At 38.5% G+C, this 27,937-nt stretch overlaps 1 protein-coding gene across 1 annotated transcript; it reads right to left on the reverse strand.

The window, feature by feature from the left end:
• Positions 1-1,746: 1,746 nt before the first annotated feature.
• Positions 1,747-12,567, reverse strand: LOC109208462 (2,3-bisphosphoglycerate-dependent phosphoglycerate mutase-like). Its single transcript, XM_019371574.1, has 8 exons — positions 12,418-12,567; positions 11,777-12,051; positions 11,416-11,651; positions 10,450-10,568; positions 10,218-10,374; positions 10,008-10,109; positions 9,805-9,924; positions 1,747-2,330 (listed from the first exon to the last, which is right to left on the reverse strand). The coding sequence occupies exons 2-8, from the start codon at positions 12,027-12,029 to the stop codon at positions 2,271-2,273; spliced, it is 1,047 nt and encodes a 348-aa protein (XP_019227119.1). The 5' UTR covers positions 12,030-12,051; positions 12,418-12,567; the 3' UTR covers positions 1,747-2,270.
• Between the last annotated feature and the right edge of the window lie 15,370 nt (positions 12,568-27,937).

Below are 27,937 nucleotides of genomic sequence, written 5' to 3' on the forward strand. Positions count from 1 at the left end.
CCCCCCCTCCCCAGTAATTAATTAATGTAATTAGTTTAAGTACAAGATTGGTACTTCATGACCCATTGAATAGGGAAGTGGAGATTTGAGTTTACGCGCACATACACAAACGTAACAGATACGCACTCTCTCTCAACATATTGATTATGAATTATGAATTATTTGAAAATAAATTAAGTAATACACTGTGTAATTATTAGTACAATTTAATATGTTATAACATATTACCATTTTTTTTATAGGTTATTAATTAATGTTATTAAATAGAGTTATATATAATTACTTATTGTGTAAATAAGTTTTACCGTCATTATATAGAATTTAAATTCTTTAAAAATTGGTATTAGCCTTTATTATTGTTGTACATTGTATATTTTACATGTATGCCTATTTTCACTCAGTTCTTCACTTTCAGTTATCTCATTTTTCATTTGAAATAAGTCAAAGATTGATTGCTACTAGAGAGATTGATTTTTGTTCTCTTTTTCCTTTTTTCTCCCTTGTTTGTTTTTAACAGATGAGTTAATTCGTTTGCAAAGTAAAAAATAACTACTAGCAAATGTCCTTCAAAAAAGACTTCTCCGGGGGCGGCCTGACGCATTTTGTGGCCTAAAGCCAAACTTAATGAGGGGCCTTAACTTTTTAAAATTTTTTATATTATTTATTTGAAGTCTATTTTTTTTGTAACTTTTCTTAGATACAAAGTTATTAATGATTTTCTTATAATTAATAACTCCTAATAAGTATTTCTCAACTGAAATATAGCTAATCCATTTAACATTTCTTATGACACTGTTGTTCTTAGGTAAGATTTAATCAATTTTAGTTTTGAAAACTTCTTTCCGCTGAAGCAACGATAACATGAGTTATTAACATTATTCCAAAAAGAAATTTAGGCACTTGAAAAAGAATTAAATCTTTTTATTTGGTTAAATGTATCAATTAAACCGTTATATTCTAATTGTACTATTTTTCTTAATACTTTTAATTCAGAAAATAAATTTAAACCATCAATATCGAATTTATTATTATGCTTTAAGGAACAAGATTAAGACAATATTTTTTAAAATTTCCAACATCTAGTGATCTTTCCGCTGAAGCAACGGTAACATGAGTTATTAACATTATTCCATAAGAAATTTAGGCATTTGAAAAAGAATCAAATCTTTTTATTGGGTTAAATGTATCAATTAAACTGTTATCTTCTAATTGTACTATTTTCCTTCATAGTACAATATTTTTTTAAAACAATATTTTTTAAAATTTCCAACATCTAGGGATCTTAGTTTTTACTGCCAAATAGAAAACCAAAAATATTTTCATATGCTTTGAATTGTTCAAATCTATTTTGAAGTGAAAAAATAGCCTTGTCTATTATGTATGAAAGTAATCAACTCTAAAGGACTCTTCGAAAGATTTTGAGATTTCATTATCAACATTCGCATCAAATTGTTAGTTCCTATATATCACACGTTTCTTACGAAATTCCGGTTCGATATTCATTTCAAGTGCAATTTCCTTGGTAGAAATCAGAGCAGATTCAAATCTTTCTTCTCTATATTTGTCAAAGAAAAAAATTAAACTTTTTCACTTTACAGAATATTTTTTTTTTAAACTTATACATAGTCTATTAGACGTAACAAAAAATGGGGCCTCCACAAATATAGGACCTAAAACGGTTGCTTTACTTGCTTTATGGAAGGGCCGCCCCTGTCTCCAGGTTGCAATCAAAATTGCCAAAAAAACTAAAAACTCAACTTTTTTTTTTTCATTTTATTGAAAGCACTAAAGAAGTTCAATTTAACACAAAATTACACAATGCCCATAGTAACGTAGTATACGTGCACCAATGAAAGACATGCAGAGTTACATTAGGGATATTCACACTGGATTCAGCTCAGCGCTGACGTGAAGTAATTATTTTCTTCCTTGTGCAAGGTTTACTTTTGGATATTAAACTTTGTAAAGGAACATGCAAAAATGAATTGATAAAGTTCCTCAATTGAGGATAGTAAGAATCAGCTAAGTAGAATCAACTTTGGATCTGGTCTCCACCGTTCCACAACAAGTCACATCTCCACTGGTATACTTACTTGAACCATTAAGAGGGGTCGAAATATTGATTGTTAGATAAGGTAGCTGCAATAAAAATGTCTTCCATCTTGGCTCCGGTTTCTCAGAGTTATTGATGACAGAAAATGCCTCAATGACACTTCCAGCGACATCATGATATTTAAGCGTCCATCCTAGATTTTCTTCGGGGCAAAAACTTACAAAGACACTTCATCTAGCACTTCATCTAGCAGATTTTGCTTGTACAAGGCCAAGCTCTGCAGAAAGGGATAATAAACTACATAAACCTCGATAGCTCTACAAACTTCATGCATCGTGTCAGACGTGCATCTAGCAGAAAAGAGAAAAGCATTGATGATGAGGTAATGGTGTGACAGAAATGTTTGTTGAAGTCCATTAATGACAATATGAGATGCTGTCATCAAAATAAAGTTCTCACTCCAGAAGGGAAAGTACGAATGCAGATCAAGTGCCAGGATTGCACCTTTCATCACAAACATCATACATGCTGCAGTAAGTACCCTTCCACCAATCACCAAAGGACTCACTCATATAGTTCAACAGCCTTAAACATACCACTTTATTATACGCACGCTGATATCTAACTAAGAGGAACTTGTCTAACACTAGTAGATTATTGTTGCGCACGTATAGCCCCTAAGTGGTCCTATAGCTTATGCAGCATTACTCATCGGTCATCGAATACAAAATATGAGGTCTGTAGGCAAGTCCATCACTTGGAATGCCAAATGGGAGGCCTATAGGAAGTCAAGAGAACTTGGATATTCTATAAATGATTCACGCAGATCTTGCTGATAGTCTTGGATTTTAAATGTCTGATATTCGCTTCTCTTATTTCATAAGGCAAAGATCTGATAGGAAATTAAGCGCTTATTATATACCCTTCTCTTTCAATGGACACTACCTATACATCTTGTTTGATACCAATTCAATCGTGTCCACTTTTTACTACTCCCTCTGTTCCAATTTATGTGAACCTATTTGACTGGGTACAGAGTTTAAGAAACAATGAAGACTTTTGGAATTTGACGAGTCAAAAAGGGGTCTAGAGTATTTGTGTGGTTATAAAAGCTTCTCATTAAGCGTAGAATTGGAAGTTTAAGCTAAATTGTTTCCAAATTTAGAAAGGGGTCATTCTTTTTGGAACGGACCAAAAAAGAAATAGGTTCACATAAATTGGAGTGGAGGGAGTAGTTCTTAACTATTTTCACTTCCCACAGTAATCTCTAAACAATACCAGGACTCATTTCTAGTTTTCTGCTTTTTCTTTTGATAAATTGTAGGGAGGGAGGGAGGGCCTTCTATCTTTTCACTAAGAAGAGATTTTTGTTCCTATAGGGGAAAACTAGAGACATAAATATTGTGGAATCATAGTTTAACAATCAAACAATACTATGGTAATATATAATTACACGCCGTATCATCTGAAGCAATGTATCAATAATGACTTTTATGGTTGTCTTTTTCACTTGATCATTTGCTATAATATTCCTTAAAATGAAGATAATATAATTCTTTTAATGAGCATAAAACAAGTACATTGAAGGTCAGTTCACTTAACCAACTGCTCCATTCAGTACACAGAAGTCTCATTTTGCAACTCCCTACTATCAGACCCTCCATTACCGCCATGAGAAAAAGGAGAAAACATTGATAACTGTGTTGTAAAGGCTCACTTGAGGTAGGCTTAAACCCTGAAGCTAAGTGCAGCTTAGGCGGCGCTTCAGTGGTCTCACTCTCAGGGCTCCCTTTAGCAGGGTCAGACTAAACAATGGATATAGCGGGCAAACTGATATAGTAATTACAAAGGAAACATTATGAATGAAAATGTTAGTGATTAAGAATAAGAAATTAAGAATTTCGCATAAGCAAATCAGATACTAAACCTAAATTAAATATTAAAGTTGCTATTTTTTTTTTTTTTTTTGTATCTCAATCCAACAACAACAACAACCCAATATAATCCCACTAGTGGGGTCTGGGGAGGGTAGTGTGTACGCAGACCTTACCTCTACCCTGGGGTAGAGAGGCTGTTTCCAATAGACCCTCCGCATCCTTCCCTCCAAGAACTCCCCACCTTGCTCTTGGTGTGACTCGAACTCACAACCTCTTGTTGTATCTCAATCCAAATTTAAAATCAAAAATAGATTTTGGACTTGATTGACATGATTTTTACTTCATATATTTCAGCTAATTGTAATTTTTAAAATGCTTTGTTGATATAACTGTTGTTTGTGTTTTTTAGTTACTTTTTTTTTTTGGTAATTAAAAATCTTTTATTTACCAATAATATTTACAATGCTTTGCTCAGGCCTAATCTGGACATAAGCCCCAGATTTTAGCCATTCAACTAACTGTCCTCATTACTAACTACTATACTACTATTTAAGCCATCTAACTGAACATTAGGATAGTAGTTAAGCTCCATCAATCTTCGCTGTAGTCGCAACTTAGAAGCTCTTCGACCATGCACATCCTGTGTTATTATTTTACATAGTACTGCTGCCGATCGTTGCTTTGCTTGGAAAATTCTTCCATTTTTCTCTTGCCATATGACAGACAGCCTGCAAGAGTTAGTTTGTATAGTTCAGTTGTTGTGCTCCTCCCCTTGTATGGTCTTTCAGCCCACTTAATCTCATTTGTCCGTGTCATCGCTTGCCTATGAATCCCTTGCCATTGTAGCATTGCTGTCCATACTCGTGATGAATAAGAACAGCTGAAAAATAAGTGATCAATGGTCTCCTCCTCTGTGTTACAAAGTGAACAAGTTGTATCTTCCACATAGCCCCATCCCCTCAATCTGTCTTTAGTTAATAGTCTTCTATGTGCAGCCAGATATAATGTGAAAATCCACTTTGGCAGCCAGCATTTTTGCATACCAGCTTCCTCGATGACACTTTAGCAAACTCACCTCTATGTTGTACATACATAGCCTTGATGGAGAACTTTCCCATTCCCCCTACATCCTCCTCTGTATAACCAGCTTCCTCAAAGTATTACTTGGCTTTTAGCACCTTCTGCACAATCCAGGAGGCTTGTTTGGGTTCAATATTCCACAATGAGTTCTGCGTCTTGTAGTATATATGTATCCATTGTACCCACATCTTATCCCTTTTCTTACATAAGTTCCATAGAAGCTTGCATATAGCCGCCTTATTCCATGCCTCTATATCAAGCAAATTTAGACCACCTGCTGCTTTAGGTTGACATAACCTATCCCATGACAATAATGCTTTCTTTGATACTTTCACCCCTCCAGTCCAAAGAAATCTTCGACACACACTTTCAATAAATTGGATCAGCTTCTTTGGCAGCAGAAACACTTGGGACCAAAACACTTGGATAGAGAAAAGTACACTTTTAATTAGTTGAATTCTCCCTGCATAGGACAGAAACCTTGAGGTCTAAGACTGGATTCTCCCTAACATCTTTTCAATTAGGGGCTGGCATTGCACCAATGATAATCTCTTGGTACTCAGTGGCACTCCCAAGTATCTAACTGGTAATGTTCCTTTTACAAAGCCTAGGACTTGTAGTATCTCCTGTTGCTTGTCAGCATTTACTCCACCAAAGAAGATAGAGCTTTTATCAGCATTAGCAACTAAACCTGAAGCCTTTGAGAAATCCTGAAAGCACTTATACAACAACTGTACAGATATGGTATCTCCTCGGCAGAACAGCAGTAAATCATCAGCAAAGCTCAACTAAACTATGTTCATTTTGGCACACTTAGGATGGTAATTGAAATTAGGGTCCCTCTTGAGTGTTTTCAGCAGCCTAGTCAGATATTCGATAGCCAGTACAAATAGATAAGGGGATAGGGGATCTCCCTGTCTCAATCCTTTCTTTGCTTGAAATGGTATTGTAGGCTACCCATTAATGATGATGGAGTATGAGACCGTTGTCACACATCTCATGATCCATTGCACAAACCTTCCTGGGAGCTGCAAATTTGTCAACACCTGTTCTAAATAACCCCATTCAACAGAATCATAAGCCTTCTTCATGTCCACTTTCATCATGCATCTAGTAGAAACACCTTTCCTGCCATACCCTTTTACTAATTCATGGCTAAATATTATGTTATCATTTATCAGTCTTCCAGGAACAAAGGTTGACTGACTTTTATCCACCAAACCATCCATCACTCCTTGTAGTCTATTTGTTAGCACTTTAGATATAATTTCGTATAGCAGTGTACAACATGATATTGGCCTGTATTCAGTAATTCTGTAAGGATTTTTCACCTTAGGTACAAGTGTTACCGTTGTACAGTTTATGGGTTGGTATATGGTTGAGCTTGAGAAGAACTCCATTACTGCATCTGTAATTGTATCTCCTATCACAGGCCAAGCTTTCCTAAAAAATAATGCATTGAAACCATCACAACCAGGAGCTTTGTTGTCACTAATACCTTTCAGAGCATGGTATATTTCCTCCTTAGATACCTCTGCCACCAGTTGTTGTACTCTATTTACCATTGGGCCATCTCTCATGATTGCTGGATTAATAGCAGGCAGCTCATTAGCTGAGGAACCTAATAATTGCTGGTAAAACCCTGTCACTTCCTCTTCAATTCCCTGCTTTATTTGTGTTGTATCCCCATTGCCTTTTACTAATCTCCTGATTTTGTTCTGATTGCATCTGTTCTTCATGTTTGCAAAGAAGTATGCTGTATTAGCATCTCCTAGCTTCAACCACTTAACTCTTGACTTCTGTTTCATAATACTTTCCTCCACCCCTAACCATTTCCCAATTGTAGTTTCATATCTTTCTCTTCTGCTACTAGAGCCTCTAGTTGCCCAGGATCCTCATTTGTTCTTGCATATCACTTAGTTTTTGTCTGCACATTTTGATTCAATTGCCAACTGCATTGTACTCAGCATTATTTAAAGTTTTCATAGCTTGCTTCACTCTTTTCAATTTCTGCCATACATTCCTCATTGTTCTGTTCATTTGGCCTCACACGTGCTTCACTTATTAGCTTTATAAATCCTTCATGATCAGCCAAGTGATTTAGAAATTTGAAAGGCTTAGGAACGTGATCTTCATCCTCTTCCGGTACTTTGCTCAGTGGTGAATGATCAGAGCAATGTGGATCCATAACCCATACTTCTAGATGTGGCATGGCCAGCATCCATTCAGCATTAATCAAAGCCCTATCAATTCTGCTATAAGTGTGCCCATTAGTCCATGTAAAGTTCCTTCCACTAGTTTTCATTTCTGTCAGGCCAGTGCTTTCAATAAACTCATTAAAATCTCTAATCTCTATTTCTTGTACAGGGTTACCAATTGGTCTATCTTCACCTGATCTGATGGCATTATAGCCCACCATTATCAACCATGGACCTTGTTGTATGGAATGTAGATTTGGCAGTTCACTCCATAAGCTTCTTCTATCTTCCAAACTATGTAGTCCATAAACAGCTGTAAATGTGAATCTCATATCCAGCTTCCTATAAGTTGAGATGATCTTCCCAGCTCTATGCAGTCTATTTCATTTGTATCCCACAGCAACCAAATTCTACCTCTACTACTGTATTCATAGTTATCTAACCATGCCCATCCAGGGGTAATTTTCCTTATTATTTGCATAGCCTTCTGCTCCTTTATTTTATGCTCCAATAGTGCAATCCTATTAATTTTATTACTTTGTATGAACCACTTCACCTCTTTCTGTCTAGGGGCTTTATTTAGTCCACTTATGTTCCAAGTTACCAGTTTCATATAGGGATGAAAAGAGATTGAACAGTCCCATCCTGTCCAGTATTACCTCGATATCTACTTGTTCCTTCCTCCATTTGCCTTGGCATTGTTAACTGCAGTTTGGACTCTGTACAACAACAACAACAACAAACCCAGTTTGATCCCAACAGGTGGGGTCTGGGGAGGGTAGTTTGTACGCAAACCTTACCCCTACCTAATGGAGGTAGAGAGGCTGTTTCCAATAGACCCTCGGCTCAGGAAGGACAAGAAGAAGAAGTGAAAAAAAAACGGGGGGGGGGGGGGGGGGATAAAGGATAAGTAGTACCAAATAATAGCAGTAGGGAATACAATACCTGAGACAAACACAACAACCTAATGTGCAGTTTGGACACTGTGAGGAGATTAAATCCATTGATCACATTGACTGTATCAACTGATTGTCTGCTTGTTCCTCATCACCTTTCATTGCTCCTACACTAGCACTAGCATTTCCTTCCGTTCTAGGAGGTGCCATCTTTTGTTGCCCTTTATCGGCGCTTCCTGCACTTTAAGCACAGGTTTAATGGATCTAGGCAGTTCTTTAGTAACATCCATCTCAACCAACACTCTAGCATAGGAAATCCTATCTACTTGAGTAGTGCAAGCATCAGCATATAGGGGAATTCCCAAGCCACTACTTATCCTACTCAATGACTTATTTCCCCAACAATTCAAAGGCAAATTAGGGTACTTGACCCATACTGGAATAGTTTGGAGAACCTCTTTGTTGAAATCAAAGTCAGCAGACCACACTTTAACAATAACAGGTTTATTGTTCATCATGTGAGGCCCTGAATACAACACTTCATCCCTATCTTCAATGGATTAAATCGTACCACAAAATATCCATCATTGTGGAAATACACTTTGGGCTTTGCTGCAAAGTTCCAGGCTGAGGCAATATATCTTTCCATGGCTCCTATAGTTGGAGCTCCTCCAACAACATACAAAATTAATGCTTGTTTCCACTTCTGAGTTTCCTCCTCAATTTCTTCCTTGCAGAGCTCCGCAATTACCTCACCATTTTTGAGAGTTGGCACAATGAAACTCAGATCCATTCCTTTTGCTGCAAACTTAGATCCCATGAACAAATTTGCCCACTGTTTCTGACCATTCTCAACCTCCGCAGTAGGCAAATTCACTTTAGGTTGAGTCACCTATTCTGTATTCCCTTTTACCCCCAATTCTCCAGTAATGGTTATATAGATTTCATTCCAATTATCGCATTTTTGCTAACACTAGGGCTTGCATGTTTCATCAGACCTTCAGAATCTACTTTACCACTGTTAATGACCTTTTCCAATGGAGTTTTCATACCTTCCTTTGTGGCTGACAATGGCGACCACTGTTCCATTGATGTTTCCCCTATTTCTCCGCCCGTATTGCTCTCGATCCTCGGACTTTGAGTGCTCGTTCCTGCGTAGTCAACTAGTTGGCTCGTGGTTGCAGTTCTCTTGGCCGTCCCCTCCCCAATGCAGGCCAGCGTACGTTAGCACATGTACTCTATCGTGTGCTGAGAGAGAAGAGAGAGAAGAGAGTTTTTTAGTTACTTTCAAGTGCGCTTTGCGCTTAGAACCTCAGCAAACATTGGCGTTTTTTACTCTTGTCGCCTTTGATAATATTCAATAACACTGATAACTTTCTTTGCATGACATCCTCCAATGATAATTCAATTTTCATATTACATCAACTATATTCAATTTAGCATTAAATTCAAGGAAGCGCATCTTGATCTCTGTTTGAAACTTTCGTCATGCTATTGTGTCCTTGGCATCATAAAAGTGGCATCTCAATAGGCTAATAACATAACGTCAGCTTAAACTGAACTTTCTATCAATTTACTAGTGTGTGTTTTTCAGTTTGACATCTGAAGTACTTCAGGATACAGAAAATAAATGGAAGCTATCTACCAAACTAACTCCTATAGAATGACATCCAAATAGTTACGCAGAAAAATGATTTTACCTCTGTATAAGCATAAACTCCAGCCTCCATAGATCCCAAGGGACTTCCCCTCCTGATGAACTGATTCCCTTTGTATATGTAAAGCATTGGTACTCCAGTTGAGAGTTCTAAGTGGATGACCTGTTACCAAGGAGCTATTCAAACCCAACTAACATGCATAAAAAATGCATAGTACTAATGGGAAAAATGACAATACTCATTACCTCCTCAGCAGTCAATTTATCAAGATACATTAGGATGGACCTCAATGAATTTGCATGAGCTACTACCATTACATTCTTTCCACCGGAAAGTTGGGGTTCAACCTGCAAGCAAATGCTCAATAATGAGAGGTCATGATTTCAAGCCCTGCATCAGTTGAAACTAGTCTCCTCTATATGTGTTTATGCTTTTTATAAATCACAGCAGCGTACTTGCTCTTTGAAATAGGTAACAGCTCTTCGCAGGCACATTTCCAAGCTCTCACCGTTGGGTGGCTGAGCATCATAGCTTCGGCGCCATTTATAGACTTGCTCTTTCCCGCATCTTTCAGCTGTTTCCTGCTTATTATACCCTTGAAGTTCCCCGTACCTGTAAAATAACATCTATTTGAAGCAGGGACGGCATCATACTGGAATAAAAACAAAATGAGAGCTGCGAAAGTACATTCTTTCATTCAGTTGCCATGCTTTAATAACAGGAACAGATTGCATCTCAGTGCCTTCACTATAAATTTGACTCCATAATTTGGCTTGTTCAGTCTCATTGTGTATAATAATGGGCACCTGGAATTCAAGTAGGATTAAGTGCTATATACTGTGGCCTTTTCTTGGATAATTTTAATATCTTTCTGCACATTATATTGGTGATATAAGACCAAAGAGCACGTAATCTTTGGCATACCAACATTTCAGTAGTATGGAGACAATTTACACTACAACCAGGAGGGAGTCTCATTTCTTGAATCTCTGTATCGTTCCAATTTTATCGGATGTCCCAAAGGGACCTCATATCTTGAATCTCGTGGAAGGATTTAACGGAATATTGCAATAGAGACACTTTTTATTTATTTATTTCCTGAAGTGTTTATTTTAGAAGCTAAATCTTGTTTTACCGCCATCCAAATAGCTTGCAACATGAGAAAAAAACCGGGAAGGAAACATTAAGCCATGCATAACTAAGAAAAAGACTTTTCAATAAAGGATCGCAATATCCAGGAAGTAGGAAGAACATTTCCTGACCAGATAATTATTTCACATTGCTAATTCAAGCTGTGTCCTCATGGATTCTGATTTCTGAATCAGAAATATTGACATAAACCAGGTTAAATGATTCAAAACAATTAGCAAAATAAATGTAACAATTGATAAGGGGAACTTCCTCCAAAATTGCTCACCATGAAAAGGATCAGTTTTGGCGTACATATAATAGATCCTAAGGGGACTTGAAATAGCATAAGAACAGACACCATGATGACAGCTGTAATGGTCCAACCGTATGGGAAGTTTCAAACTAAAGACTAAATTCAAGAAATGTTTTAGCTCTACCCTAAGTTATAACAAATCATTGCTTTAATTAGCAGGACCATACTTAAAAAAACAAGTTGTTTCGAAGACCAAAAAGCAGAAGTACCTTCTTGCAGTGGTGCTCTGTTAGAGCAAGCATGGCAGTCATCTGAGAACGAATCAATGCAGAGATGTAGACAACATCAATGGGTAGGTGTCTGATTCTCTTACCGGCTTCAATTGCTTCTTCTACTCCTTTATTGGTAAGTGGCACATCTACACAACCAGTGAACAAGTTCTTCTCGTTCCACATCGATTCTCCATGCCGTATTAAGATCAAATATGATTCAGCTGCAGGGAAGACTTAAATAGGACAACAAGATCACGAACTAGAATGCAGATACTACACAACAATTAACGAATCCACTCACTTTTTGGTAGATGATAATGTAAACAAGTCAAGAACTATTGGAGAGGAATGTACTCACATACTGATCTCCGCGAATCTTTGGTACTTAACAATGAGGAGAAAATTGGCTTAATAGCACATAAAGATGAATTTAGTGAATGCCCTTTGCATTTTACAAACTGCCTCAAATTGCAACTTTCTTTTCTGACAATCGGTTTCGTTTTAAGACCTTCATATGTAGATGTGACCAATAAGTTCCTGAAGCCCTCATTGGATGCACAAGTGCTGCAACTTATGAAGTGTAGTGCTTGGTGATAAGCAGCAGCAACCATATTCACTTTGCAGTTATCTCAACTAAGCGTCACAAAAGGAAAATGAATAGACATACTCAGTCTCCAGCTAAATTTCAGAAAACATAACAAGTAACAGCATTTCATACATACTTGGATGAGCTAATGGACCGTTTTGAAAGAAGAAATTATGATAAGTTTATGATCAACTAGTAAAAATAATTTCATGGATAGTTACACTAGAATTGTGTTATCATACATCCTATCAAGTTGATCGCACATGTTCATAGTCATGTAACTAAGAACATGAAGAAAAATCTTCCAAATCGAGAATGTGGTCAAATACATAAAAGAGAATTTTTTTTTTTTTTTTTAAAATAAAAAAAAGAATCTTGATTACGTATGTGAGTTAACAAAAAGATGATCATACCTTTTTTGTGATCAAACTGGACCTTCAAGAACTGTTCAAAGCACTTTGGAATCAAAAGAACGCAAATACAAAGAAGATCATACATGTGAACGCGGAGATCTCAAAGAACGGCTGCCGGAGGGTCGCTGTCACAGCAAGTTGCGATGTCGTTTCATGCTCAAGGCCTTGTGCTCGTGTTCAACTTGGGCTTGCTTCATTTGGGCCTCTTTGTCCATGGCCCATCTAGTATGATTTTCTTAAGATTTAGGGCCACCTAATGGTGTTCATATTCTTTTAGTTTTGGTCATAATGCCAAAAGACTTGAGTGAGTATGCAACTATGACAATTCCATAATTAAGGATTTCTACTTAGTAATCCTACCATAGTCCCGATGGTGTCTTCATTTTGTTACATATTAAAGTTAGGAACATGTTTTGCTTCTTGGCACAAATGTTACTAGTTAAGGATTAAATTTATACCATCTTACACTAAACTAATGCTCGTAAAATTATTAGTACCATCGTCTAAATGAAAGTCTTACTATGAGAAATATTTTTTAGCACCCGATGTTTACATCTGATTATTCTAATCTATTATTGTTAAGTTGTAAATTAATTTGAAAATCTGCATTAAGTAACTATCTTTTAGTGGAGGTATCGACACTAGCAAAGAAGGACTCTGTTTGTCTCTCGGTGCATGTTAACCTAACGTGCGCATCCATGGGGAAGAGGACTCGGGTTCCTACTCAGAAGGTGATCAAAGCAAGGGGAAACTAGTAAACAAATCTCAACACAGACGAAGAAGCGGGAAAATCAAGGAAATCATGCAATAGTAGAGGTTAATGGCAGCAATCAAAACCTAAAAATGACGGCCAGTGAAGTTGAAATTGAGCAAAATCAAGGTAAAGAGAAGGCTGAGAATCAAGGTTCGGCACCATGCAGAGTTGAACTACCATCACAATTGGAAATTGATAAAGCAATTGCAGAAGACATCAATGGAACATTAATGGAGGGAATCAATGTAACAGTGCAAAAGGTGAAAAAATCAAAAATTGTCGTACAGGAATGGGAGGAAGGGATACAGCTACAACATTCTGTAAGTAATCAAATACGAAAATCCACTGGTAGGAAATCATGGGCTAACGAGGTTGAAGAAGAATCAGAAATTAGGGTTATGCCTTCGATTTGGGAAAATTTTGACATCACCAAAGTTACTAATGCCGGCTTCAAATTGGAGTATGTGAATCCAAGTAAGCATGGGGAAACAACAATTTGTGAGATCGAATTAGAGGATACCACATCTAATATTGATTACCGGTAGAATGTCGTAGTCTGCTATGTGCTGGGAGCACATCCTCATTTCAATGTGCTTAACAGTTACATACAAAGACAATGGGGGAAACATGACATCAACAAGGTCTTAATCTTGAAAAATGCAATTGTATTGGTGAGGTTTGACACAACAGTTGGAAAATATGAGGTGTTGCAGGGAGAGATCTATCATTTGACAATAAATCTTTCATTGTTAAGGAATGGCACAAGGATATGGAATTTACTAGGGAAGAGCTCTATACTGTACCTATTTGGGTGAAACTACCTGGTTTGAATTTTAAGTATTGGGGTCCAAAAGGACTTAGCAAGATTGGTAGCATGATAGGTAAGCCTCTGATGGCTGACAGGAACACTGAAAATAAGACAGGGCTCAATTTTGCTAGACTCCTTATTGAGGTAGATGTGGATTCTCCCTTACCATACAAGGTATATTTTAGGAATGAAAAAGGTTCACTTGTAGAACAGAGAACTCAATATGACTGGAAGCCTGTACTATGCAAGCATTGCCACAAATATGGTCATTCAGAGAAAGAATGTAGGAAGAAGAAGCAACCAACCCCCCCCCCCCCCCTCCAAAGCAACAGAATGTTGTTCAAGAAGTAAAAGCAACTGATACAAACAAAGTCAGGGCAAACAATAATCAAAGTTTAACAGCACCAAGAGTTGAGAATACAAGGCTAGTACTAGGAGTTGAGAATGTGACACCAAAAGCTATAACTAAAAAAGGAAATATGAACTCAGAAGGTTGGGTAACTCCTCACAATACAAGGAAATCACCTAAGGAACAAATGCAACAGTCACCAGCAGGTCACAACACTTTCAGTGTTCTAAGAGAGGCCAGTACTAGCAGACAACCACAGAGCAGCCAGGCATCACATGGGGGAGGTACTATCCTGTCTCCAAGAGGAGATCGATAGCATGCTATGCTGGAATGTTAGGGGTTTAAATGCTCCTAACAAACAAAAGGATGTCAAACTACTTTGTACCAAGGAAAATATTGGTCTAGTAAGCTTGCTAGAGACTAAGGTTAAGGCGGGCAATATGGAGAAAGTAATAGATAATAGGTTTGGAGGATCGCAATACCTCACTAACCTAGATCAACACTATAATGGTCGAGTGGTTATAGTATGGAGGCCTGACTACTATCAAGTCAGGCATATAAGTGAAACTGCTCAAAGCATTACATGTTTAGTGACTCATGTTGTTCTTCAAAACGAGTTCTATATGACAGTTGTGTATGTTTTCAATACTAAGGAGTAGGAAGAGTTTTGTCACGACCCAAAATCCAACTAGTCGTGATGACACCTACCCAACCCGCTAGGTAAGCCAATTAATAACTATCCAATTCCAATGAAGTTTAATAAGACAAATAAGTAAAAGAAAATATCTGAATCTTATACATTTCCCAAGGACTGGTAGTACAAATCACGAGCTTCTAAGATTTAGAGTTTACAAAGCTAGTGTGAAATAAACACATCCTTTGCCCGAATGTACATAGGCAGATTTTCATAAGTCTAGAGCTATCATGAACAAGAGGCAGCTGTAACTGGAACGTCGATACGTCTTCAATGCTAGCTCCCGTCATACGCAGCAACATCAGCATCCAAAATCTGCACGCTAGGTGCAGACATGTAGTATGAGTACAACCGACCCCATGTACTCAATAAGTAACAAACCTAATCTTAGGTTGAAAATACTGACGAGCTGGAACAAAAGTTGGAGTCCAACACCAATAGCCAACAACAGTTCATAATAACATAATGAAAATAATAAAAGAATTAACTCGAAGATAAAATGCTCAACTCGTTCACAGTTCCAGAATAAAATAGGCCTGCTTTTCAAGTATATCAGTGAAAACCTAAATCTTTTACCGAAATCGCCAAAAATATGAGTAAGTTTGAAAACTGTAATTTTCCCAAGAAGCTTTCAACAGGTAAATGTTTCATTTTCAAATGACATGAGGAAAATACATCTCTATGCCTATATGTCGATATGTGTGAGAAGTCATGAATGACGTGATACCGTACAACATAAGGAAAAATGCATCTCTATGCCTTTATGTCAAGTGTGCATGTCAAATGCAATGTATCTCAGAGATGAACTCGTGTAATCACACTCTCAGAGTACTCAATATCACAGTTTCACACTTTCCACTCATCATGCTCAATCACTCAACACGCTCAGTCACTCAGTACTGTATATGGCCAATCCAGCTCAAGGAAGATCCATCCCATATATATATATATAGTGTGTATATATCAGTCAGTCACTCAGTACTGTATAAGGCCAATCCAGCCCGGGGAATATCCATCGCCAAATATAAATGATTGGGGCAAGATCCATGCCAACAGAAGATCCATCCCTCAATAAAAATCAACTGGCTCACTGGGGGTGTGTATAGACTCCGGAGAGGCTCCTTCAGCCCAAGCGCTATAATAAGACATATCCAGGCATAAATCAATATAACATGTTACGGCGTGCAGTCCGATCCCATAATATCACTCACAATCAGGTCTTCAGTCATCAATCTCTCCAGTCTCTCGAGCACACAATGCCATGAAACTAGCCCAAAAATGATGATATGATGTGTCAATAAATAGCAACACAGACTGAGATATGATAGGATATGAGTGAACATGACTGATAATGAAATTGCAATGTAAGCAAATAACTCAACAACAGAAATGACCTCAGCGGGTCCCAACGGAATAAGCATGTAGCCTAGACATGGTTTCTAACATGGATCACAGTTCAATAGCTCTAGTACGTAGAGATTTCATGGTTACAAATAAGACCATGTAATTTCACAATACCACAGAAATAACGGAGTCACAATTTACATGGTGCACGCCCACACGCCCACACGTCCGTCACCTAGCATGTGCATCACCTCAACACCAAATACATAACACGTAATTCGGGGTTTCATACCCTCAGCACCAAGTTTAGAAATGTTACTTACCTCGAACAAGCCAAGTCCAATGCCGAGCAAGCCAGGCGATGCTCCAAAAATACCATCTCGTGCGTATCGAGCTCCCAATGGCTCGAAACTATCCAAAAGCAACTCAAACACATCAAATAATGGCAAAGGAAAAAAACTCAATCGATAAAGGTCAAAACTTTAATCACAATCCCAAAATCAACAAAAAAATCAAATCTGGGCCCGCACCTCAGAACCCGATGAAACTCACAAAATCCGACAACTCATTCAATTACGAGTCCAAGCATACTAGTTTCACTCAAATCCGACTCCGAATCGATGTTCAAAACTCAAAAATTCATTTTATGAAATTTTAGACAAAACCCCCAAATTTCACTTTGACATCATCAATCAAATGCCAAAAATGAAAAAGGATTCATGAAATATAACCAAAATCGAGTTTATAACACTTACCCAATCCATATAGTGAAAATCGCCTCCAAAAATTGTCCACATCCGAGCTCCGCAACTCAAAATATGACCAAATGAACAAACCTTCGATATTAAGTATTTTTGCCCAAGTGTTCTGCCTCGTTTTGTGTGCCAAACAATCCTGAAACTCACTTTTGATGCTTCCAATGGATTCCATGTGAAAGTTCAGTCAAGTTAGGCTCTTGAATCACTCCATTTGACCTTATAACGAAGGAGATATATTAGTTTCAATATTTGGAAATAGTGCAGATTTTTAAATACGAAGTCAGTGGCAATTTCGTAATTAATCTGAAAAATCCGGCAACCCAATTCTTAGTAAAATGACCATAAACTCCTCATACAATGTCCAAATTCGATGATTCTTTTTGCTATGGCTCCATAATTACGATACGGATCTAATTCTTCAATCAAAACAGAAATCGGAGCTCATTTGTTTAATGTGGTACCATTTATGCTTGAAGAAACGACATCGAAACATAAGAAAAACGGACATACCAACAAGTCTCATCACATAACATGGACCAGCTCGAGGCCTCAAATCACGCATAACACATCGAAACGACAAAACGCACCTCAAATCAAACTTAATGAACTTTCGAACTTTCAACTTCCAAAAACTCGCGCCGAAACATATCAAATCAACTCGGAATGAACTCAAATTTTGCACACGAGTCCTAATACATCATGCAGAGATACTCTTGCCCTCAAACTACCGAGTGAAGTGCAAATTCTCAAAACGACCGGTGGGTCATTACATTCTCCCCCACTTAAACATATGTTCGTCCTCGAACTTGCCAAGAGTCGTTCCAAGGCAATCAAATCACGGTGTGACCTTACCATGCACATACCCGGGGGTGATCCCACGTTACCCTATTCCATTTAGGCCCAACAACACAACATAACTGAAGATCATTACTTCAACCTTAGCCCGTAAACTACAGAATCCAATTTCCAACATCCGGAATTTCCTACAAGACCCGAACCTTGCATCTACACTCTGTATAAGTCTAAGCAGGTTGTATCAAGCCATAACCATAACCCAAGATGTACTCACATGACATACCACACGAATCGCATACTCGTAGCAAAATTTTCGATCACAGCAGCTGCTCAAAACAACCCAATACCGGCAATAAACCTCATATCAAACAAAACCTCTTTGTAAAACCTTCTTACACTGCCGATGTTTGAAAGAAACACACAAAACTCATAACCATTTATCAGATCAACAAGTCATGGAACTCCATCACCTTCGACAAGACTATAGTCAATTTCTAAGTCGATCAGCATCATTGTCCTTTCAAATATACCACAATCAAATCCGATAGCACTAATTCTAGATCCGACGACCTCATCTTATCAAATACAAGTTGTTCTACTAACATGCCACGCCAATATACCTAAAGCCACAAACCGTGCAATCCGTGCACTAATACGCAACAATACAAATGTGCTCAAACATAGGGAATGACTCAAACTAGGGAACCGTCCCGCAAGCTCAATAAGTACCGCCACAACGCAATGCTAAAACCCATCACACACCATAGAACCACAACACACGAACCTAACACAAAGGATCATATCTCAACATAACTCCGCTGCAATCCGTGACCCCATCCAATCACTGGTCCATATGAAATACCTCAAGCCACCCTACTCCAAAATCAATAACCACGCGCAATTTGACATCAAGTATCCAAGGTGAATGACCATAGCCACATAGAAGCGATTGACACAATGCCACAAAACCCGAAAGAACATAACCAATGCACAATCAATATGCAATACTCGAATACCCATCTCGCTCAAGTTCCGTTATAAGGCCCAAACAGAACTGCACCAGGTGTGCATATAACCAACAAATCACAACCCCTCATAGCATAGAATAGTAACACATAGATCATATCGGAACACGAATAAGCTTAACTCTAACCGAATGGCACATTTCTCAATAATAGCAGTACGGAGTCAACCAATCCTACCCGGTGTAGAATACACATCCTTATTGGGCCTACAAATGGACCCCAAATCAACTCTGGTCACCCACAAATAGATAAATAACCCTCCGAAGGTCCACATGACCTAACCATAATACATACCATCCTCTGACTAGATTTGGCCACATTTTCACAGTCCACAACCACGAAATAGTTTGTTCCTGAGAACTCCCACACATCACCGTATGTGGTCCCAACTCCACTGCCCGAATGTCTAACACCTCTCTCATACACGATCATCCCACGAGGAATACTTCTATAATTCTTTCGTGCCACATAGAAAAATCTGAGATATCAGCAATCGATCAACTAGACGAGTACCACAATTCCAATGCAGCATCCGTATATCAAAACATAATGCGCCTTCCGAGATACACACCCTTCTCAAACAAGATCAAGTAGTTTTAGCATTCGTCTAAACATCAGAAACCGCCCATGTTGTCTAAGAATTCAAGACCTTCCCTTCAAAACTGAACCATGACCTAGCACATGCAAATCTCAATCCTACACAACCCACTACATCTATCATGCCATCATATGAAAAATATGAGAATCTCATGATCAACTCTGGGCAGAATACATACCAGATCAGTCAAAAACCTTCTATTTGATCTCATCCGGGAGAAAATTTCATTACGCAACATGTTCCTCACACCAGTAGGAAATATCTATCTCAAGTTGTGGTAGAAATCATTGAGAACTCTTTGGAATCCATTTTCACATAACCAAGCTATCAGAGCCGAATCCCTCTAACTCAACCAAGCCATGCAGGTCACCAAAACCCAAAAGCATTACCATGAAACACCTGTAGATACTCGCTACCTCATAAGTACCCAAAGAACCGATCATACCCATTATTGTGTTTATCTAACCTATTATCAAGATGTCCTATTTCTCCTAGTTCCTTCCGAATTACCCTCAAGTTGACACTTCTCCTTGTCAGAACACCACGATCCTTAACCAAAACTCACCCCACAAGATCCTACCATAAAACCACTCTGCCCTAAGGCCCATAAGACGCTGAATTCTCTCTTAAGCACCCCAAAGCACCACAATCTACACCCACTCTGAAGAGACCTTATGTGAACCCAAAACTGTTTCCTTCACCTCCTTGCTACTGAAGTGTATAATCCTTAATGATAAAGAAATGCCACAAGTCTCGACACCATCTAACTTAAATCTCAGATTCTAGCCATATACAAATCCGCAAAATTGTCGATTGCTACATATAAATCTTGAATCCATTAGAACCTTCCCGAGAGCCGTCCACTCTGCTCAAATCTCAATTGCACCGACCAAACGGGATGAACGACCTATGCCCCATTAGCACAACAACACCCAAAGAAGTAATCCACACATTTAAGCAACCGAGAAATTTCCTACTCCACGCGCACTATTTCCTTCACAAATAACAATTCAATCATCCCATGATTCCCATATACCCATAAAGTGTAACATAACCCGTATCCAGAAATTCCTTTACTCAAGTCATCCTCGATCTCAACCTCTGCAAGTCATATCTGATTCAAACGTATGCCTCAAATCGAAACCATTACAACATATAACCACGCAATCAAATCATCGATAGCAGACTCCCCCACTTGGCTCAAATCCATAGGACAAAACATTTGATAACGTACAATAATCATACCCCATTACTGCCATAATATCGTAGTGAGATTCAACCAAATCCTTTATAAGCCCATGTAACACAAAATCATCTAATACCTCAAATCATCTGCAAATCTCGCATTCATCTTTGTGACGGTCAGGTCAACTATTACAACTGATCCAAACTCAAATCGCACAAATATAACTCACCGGTAGAAAAGAAAGCCTCCACATAACATCATAAAGACCACACATTCATAGATTACCCTGCAGGTTATAACCCATCTGCTTAGCCTCAAGCTGATATCTCTCTATACCCTTTCACAGCCACAACTACTACGCACACTTAATCTTCCTGATTCTGAACTCATCAATAAAACATGAGAATCTAATTCATTCCACAATTAAGCAACATGAAAGATCCTTCAATACACTCATAACTCGAGTCTATACGTCACATCAAGACAGAAATCAAGCACCCAATAGTCTTTTATATCTCAAGCAAACTCTTCTCGTCACATTTAATCCATCTGAACAGATCCCGCAGTCGTATCATACTCATCATATAGCCATCCAACCACTCATCAAGCCGCAAATTCCACTAATAGGAACACTACCGGACATAGTCCAAAAGCACGTGCGCACACAATCGAAATCCCCGTGCTCAAGCTATAGTAAAAACCCGGCCTCAAGTCCTTTAGACTAGCCTATCATTAACACACCAAAATCACATCTCACACCTCATCCATGGAAATCCCAAGCCGTCAATGCATAGTCGATACCGAGCGCACACATGCGCATACGAATGCGTGGAAGAAACTCAAAGAGATACGCTTCACACTGAATCAATGCCGCATGATAAGGAAAGAAAGATGGGAAGTATACCCTAAATGCCCTGTAGCCTCTCAAAGATAGCTTTGGACGTCATCATACCGATCCGCAAGACTCTACTAGACACTTTCTCGTGACTTGTAGAACCTATGAACCTAGAGCTCTAATACCAACTTGTCACGACCCAAATCCAACTAGTCGTGATGACACCTAACCCAACCCGCTCGGTAAGCCAATTAACAACTATCCAATTCCAATGAAGTTTAATAAGATAAATAAGTAAAAGAAAATATCTGAATCTTATACATTTCCCAAGGATTGGTAGTACCAACCATGAGCTTCTAAGATTTAGAGTTTACAAAGCTAGTGTGAAATAAATACATCATCTGCCCGAATGTACATAAGCAGATTTTCATATGTCTAGAGCTACCATGAACAAGAGGTAGTTGTAACTGGAACATCGATATGTCTTAAATGCTACCTCCCGTCATACACAACAACATCAACATCCAAAATCTGCACGCAAGTTGCAGAAGTATAGTATGAGTACACCCGACCCCATGTACTCAATATGTAACAAACTTAATCTTAGGTTGAAAGTAGTGACGAGCTGGAACAAAGGTCGCAGTCCAACACCAATAGCCAACAATTGTTCATAATAACAAAATAAAAGTGATAAAAGAAGTAACTTAGAGATAAAATGCTCAGCTCGTTCACAGTTCCAAAAAAAATAGGCCTATTTTTAATGTATATAAATGAAAACCTGGAACTTTTACCGAAATCGCCAAAAATATGAGTACGTTTAAAAAATGTAATTTTTCCAATAAGCTTTCAACAGGTAAATGTGTCATTTTCAAATGACATGAGAAAAATAAATCTCTATGCCTATATGTCGATATGTGTGACAAGTCACGAATGACGTGATACCGTACAACATGAGGAAAAATGCATCTCTATGCCTGTATGTCAAGTGTAAATGTTAAATGCAATGTATCTCAGAGATGAACTCGTGTACCCACACTCTCAGAGTACTCAATATCACTGTTTCACACTTTCCACTCATCATGCTCAATCACTCGATACGCTCAGTCACTCAGTACTATATATGGCCAATCCAGCCAAGGGAAGATCCATCCCATATATATTTATCAACTAACAGTCAGCCACTCAGTACTATATAAGGCCAATCGAGCCCGGGGATGATCCATACCCAAATATAAATGATTCGGGCAACATCCATGCCAAGGGAAGATCTATCCCTTAATATAAATCAACTGCGCTCATTGGGGGTGTGTACAGAGTCTAGAGGGGCTCCTTCAGCCCAAGCGCTATAAGAAGTCAGATCCAGGCATAAATCAATATAACATGTTGCGCCTTGCAGCCCGATCCCATAATATCACTCACAATCAGGCCCTCGGCCTCATTCAGTCATTAATCTCTCTAGTCTCTCGGGCTCACAATGCCATAAAACTAGCCCAAAAATGAAGATATGATGTGTCAATAAATTGGAACAGAGACTGAGATATTATATGAAATGAATGAACATGACTGAGTATGAAATTTCAATGTAAGAAAATAACTCAACAGCAGAAATGACTTCAACGGGTCCCAATAGAATAAGCATGTAGCCTAGACATGGTTTCTAACATGGATCACAATTCAATAGCTCTAGTATGTAGAGATTTCATAGTTACAGATAAGACCAGGTAACTTCGCAGTACCACAGAAATAACGGAGTCAGAATTTACACGGTGCACACCCACACGCCCGTCACCTAGCATGTGCATCACCTCAACACCAAACACATAACACGTAATTTGGGGTTTCATACCCTCAGCACAAGGTTTAGAAGTGTTACTTACCTCAAACAAGCCAAGTCCAATGCCAAGCAAGCCAGGCGATGCTCCAAAAATACCATCTCGCGCGTATCGAGCTCTGAACGGCTCGAAACAAGCCAAAAGCAACTCAAATACATCAAATAATGCCAAAGGGAACAAACCCAATCGATAAAGGTCGAATCTTTAATCAAAATCCCGAAATCGACCAAAAAGTCAAACCCGAGCCCGCACCTCAGAACCCGATGAAACTCATAAAATCTGATAACCCATTCAATTACGAGTCCAACCATACTAGTTTCACTCAAATCTGACTCAGAATCGATGTTCAAAGCTCAAAATTTTACTTTATGAAATTTTAGACAACCCCCAATTTCACTTTGAAATCATCAATCAAATGCCAAAAACGAAGATGGATTCATGAAATATAACTAGAATCGAGTATAGAACACTTACCCCTATCCATATGGTGAAAATCGCCTCCAATGGATTCCTTGTGAAATTTCAGTCAAGTTAGGCTTTTGAATCACTCCATTTGACCTTATAATGAAAGAGATATATTGGTTTCAATATTCGCAAATAGTGCAGATTTTTAAATATGAATACAGTGGCAATTTCGTAATTAATCTGAAAAATCTAGCAACCCAATTCTTAGTAAAATGACTACGAACTCCTCATACAATGTCCAAATTTGATGATTCTTTTTGCTATGGCTTCGTAATTACGATACGGATCTGATGCTTTAATCAAAACAGAAATAGAAGTTCATTTTTTTAATGTGGTACCATTTATGCTTGAAGAAATGACGTCGAAACATAAGAAAAATGAGCGCAACACAACCCAAATCGATTTTAAACTCATCCGAGCCCCTCGGGACCCCGTACGAACATATCAACAAGTCCCATAACATAACACTGACCAGCTCGAGGCCTCAAATCACGTATAACAACATCAAAACGACGAAACGCACCTAAAATCAAACTTAATGAACCTTCGAACTTTCTACTTCCAAAGACTTGCGCCGAAACATATCAAATCAACTTGGAATGAACTCAAATTTTGTACACGAGTCCTAATACATCATGCAGAGATACTCATACCCTCAAACTACCGAGCAAAGTACAAATTCTCAAAATGATCGGTTGGATCGTTACAAGTCTGTGGCAACATTTAGAAAGTACTAGTGGAGGAATTAATATACCATGAATGGTTACTGGAGATTTTAACTCAGTATTGCAAGATGATGACAGAATAGGAGGGCTTCCAGTCAGTATGGGTGAAGTGGTGGATTTTCAAGCTTGTATTTATGCTTGTGAACTCATAGAGTTACCATGTGGATGTGTAGGTACACATGGAACGACAAACATGGAGATAATAGAGTGTTCTCCAAAATCGATTGGGCATTTGTCAATACAGAGTGGTTGGATACCATGCCAGTGGTTCAGGCTGATTTTCTTGTGAAGGGAATCAGTTATCATTACCCACTAAAACTAAAAAAGGCTATCGGTACTTTGAAGGTGAATAGAACCTTTAAATTTTGCATTGTATGGGCTTTACATCCCCTGTTTAAAGGGATTGTAACACAGGTGTGGCAACAACAAATAGAAGGATGTAATATGTTCCAAATAGTAAAGAAGCTAAAGCAACAAATTGTAGGCTCTCCATGATCCAATTTGAAATTTGAAATCTTCCATGGCCTACCAATGTGATATCCCTAGTCAACCCCTTTGAGCCGAAGCCCTTTATCTTTCAATAACCACGTTACAAGCCTTCATCCATTTTGTACTGACCCTCTCTTGGCACCCGATCTCTCCTTAGCACTTTGAGAAGCAATTGACAAAAACATAAGTTTGGGGAAGAGAAGAGGAGTTTTAAAGTGATGAAAGGTACGAAGAAGAGAAAGAAATGAAGAAAAGGGAAGGCAAAGAAAAGAAAGAAAGAACAAAAAGAAAAATGCCAAAAAGAAATTGAATAAAGTGAAGAGTTGAAGAGAATTCAAAAGAAACAAAGGCTAAAGTAAATAGAAAAGGAGAAAAATGAATATCATGATCAAGAAAGAGTGACGTTACGTCTCTCTAGTTCCCCCGAGGAAGAAGAAAATGACTCAAAGAGTCGAGAAAGTATGAGCTGAAAAGAGAAAATGGAGTGCTTAAGGAAAGATGAAACCATTCTATTCCAACTAGTCCTACCTTAGTCCAAAAGCGTTCATTACATCCCCCAAAATCCCTACATGATTTAAAGTTGAGTGAGCTTACATTAGTGGTAATTTACATAAGGAGCAAGCTTATGGTACTTAAAGCCAGACTTGTGACGTTCTTTTGAGAGAGATGAGCAAACTTTTCACAATCCTTGCCTTGAGTGTTACATTCTAAAGTGAGATTTTCTAATGGAGAGTAGAGAAGGAGCAGTTTGGGATCCACAATGACCTAAATGACAGAGCGAGCTTCCTTGATGTATAGAGTCAACTCTTGATGCTCTAGAGTCACACTAGAACTATGGTACTCAAAAAGCCAAATCATTGCGTTGTTGATAATTCATGTGTTGTGGGTGATTGTTGGTCCCAATTGATGGGTAATTGATTCACCATAGGCTAGCTGAAATATCCCTTTTTCTAGTGAAGGTGGGAATTGCCTTTTTTGCTTGAGAACAAGCAAAAGCTTAAGTTTGGGGGAGTTGATAAGTAGGGATTTTGACTGCTTATTTGCTCTCTTTTACTTGCGTTTTAGCTCAAAAATGCTAAAATGTATTCCCGAAAACTAAAGAAATGTGCTTACTTGCAGGAATATTGGAAAACGAGCCAAAGAAGTCAAGATCAACTCATAAAGGAGTCAAAAGTGAACAAGAACCAAAACAGGGCAAAAAGGGCTAGCAGTGGGACCGCACAATTCTAGTGCGGCCGTAGAAGGAGATTTAGAGAGTATGTTTTGGCGAGCTCAGGGAGTGCGGACCGCACTGAAATTGTGTGGCCGCAGGAGGTCAAGTGTGGTCGCATCCATTGTTATGTGGACCGCAAGATTGAGATTCAGAGAGCTGGAAAATTAAGGAGTGCGGACCGCATCACTTTTGTGCGGCCGCAACCATTTTTATGCGGATCGCAGAAGACCTCAAGTTCCAAGACCAAGTTCCCAAGAGTGCGGACCGCAACACTTTTGAGCGGCCGCAGAAGCCCATTGTGTGGACCGCACCAGAATTATGCGGCCGCACAACCTTCGCAGAGGCATTTTTGTCAGATATTTTTAGCTTAGTATAAATAGTACTTTTTGTCATTTTTAGGTTAAGTTTAGTTTTGCAGAGGTGCACCTGAGCATTTTTCTTTAATTTTTTGAGTAATTTTGTATTAGATTGACTTCTTAACACTAGATTTTCTTTTTTTTATCAATGATTATGCATTTTATCTTAATTTCTTCTTGCATTTCTTTATTTTTCATGAGTAGCTAAATCTTTAGCTAGGGTTGTGGCTCAACTCTAGTGTGGGTACTCAATGGGTATTTAATTTTAGGGCTTGTTTGTGATTGGGTTAGTGATATTTACCCTTGTTTATGCTTAAATCCTAGAATTAATGGTTGCAAATATTGATTCATGCCTTTTTGACCTAGTCTTTATTGCTTGAGAAAGAGAGACTAGGTTTAGGAAAACTTGGCTAACAAGGAATTGGGGTGAACTCAAGAAATTGATAGCCCCAATTAAAGGGTCAATCTAGAGATGGTAAGACCCGACTTGAGCATATATCACTTGATTTGTGCAATACCCATTCGGGCTTGAGAAAGCCAAATTGGGCAAAATCACTCAAACTACCGAAAGGTATAGAGTGAGCAATTGCGTGTGATTGCTATACCACGACCCCGATAAATCAAACTTGCCCTATAGTTTACAACCCTTTAGGTAGCCACCTAGGTGGATGTCACGACCCTAGATTCCTTTATCATTTGAAAAACAACCAAAACCAAAAACATTGTCTGAGTTTATTACTTGTAATCATTAGTTAAAAGTAGAAATAGAAACAACCAATGAATATGTGGAAGTACAATCTAAGGCACATCATACATTTACTCTAGTTATATACCTAATCCAAATTCTAACTCCCTGTGGATTCGATCCCGACTCGTGTTGGGTTTATTATTGCTCCGACCGCCTCACTACCTAATTGTGGTGTGAGTTTGGGCGAGATCAATTTTTGGCGCCGTTGCCGGGGATATAAACGGATTTAGCTATATATCTAGGTTTTTGTGTGTTTTGTCTTTCTTTCCTTTTGAGTTACTAATTTTGTGTTTGAATTGATTCTAGGTACGAAAATGGCTCTCAACAACGAGCCCATCGGAAATGTGCAATATGGGGAGGACGTGGACGATGATGCAATGGATGAGGTTCCTATTGAACCTCAAGCTAATAGACGAGGTTGCCCACCTCACGATAATGTGCATGTCCCTCCCCCACCTCCACCAAGAGTGGCAGCCCACCGACAATTGCCAAACGAGGGTTATGCAAGTGCTATAGTCCAGCCCTGCATTAGGGCGGGCAACTTCC

This window comes from Nicotiana attenuata, unplaced genomic scaffold (assembly GCF_001879085.1).
Source record: "Nicotiana attenuata strain UT unplaced genomic scaffold, NIATTr2, whole genome shotgun sequence".
In the NCBI taxonomy this organism is placed as follows: domain Eukaryota; kingdom Viridiplantae; phylum Streptophyta; class Magnoliopsida; order Solanales; family Solanaceae; genus Nicotiana; species Nicotiana attenuata.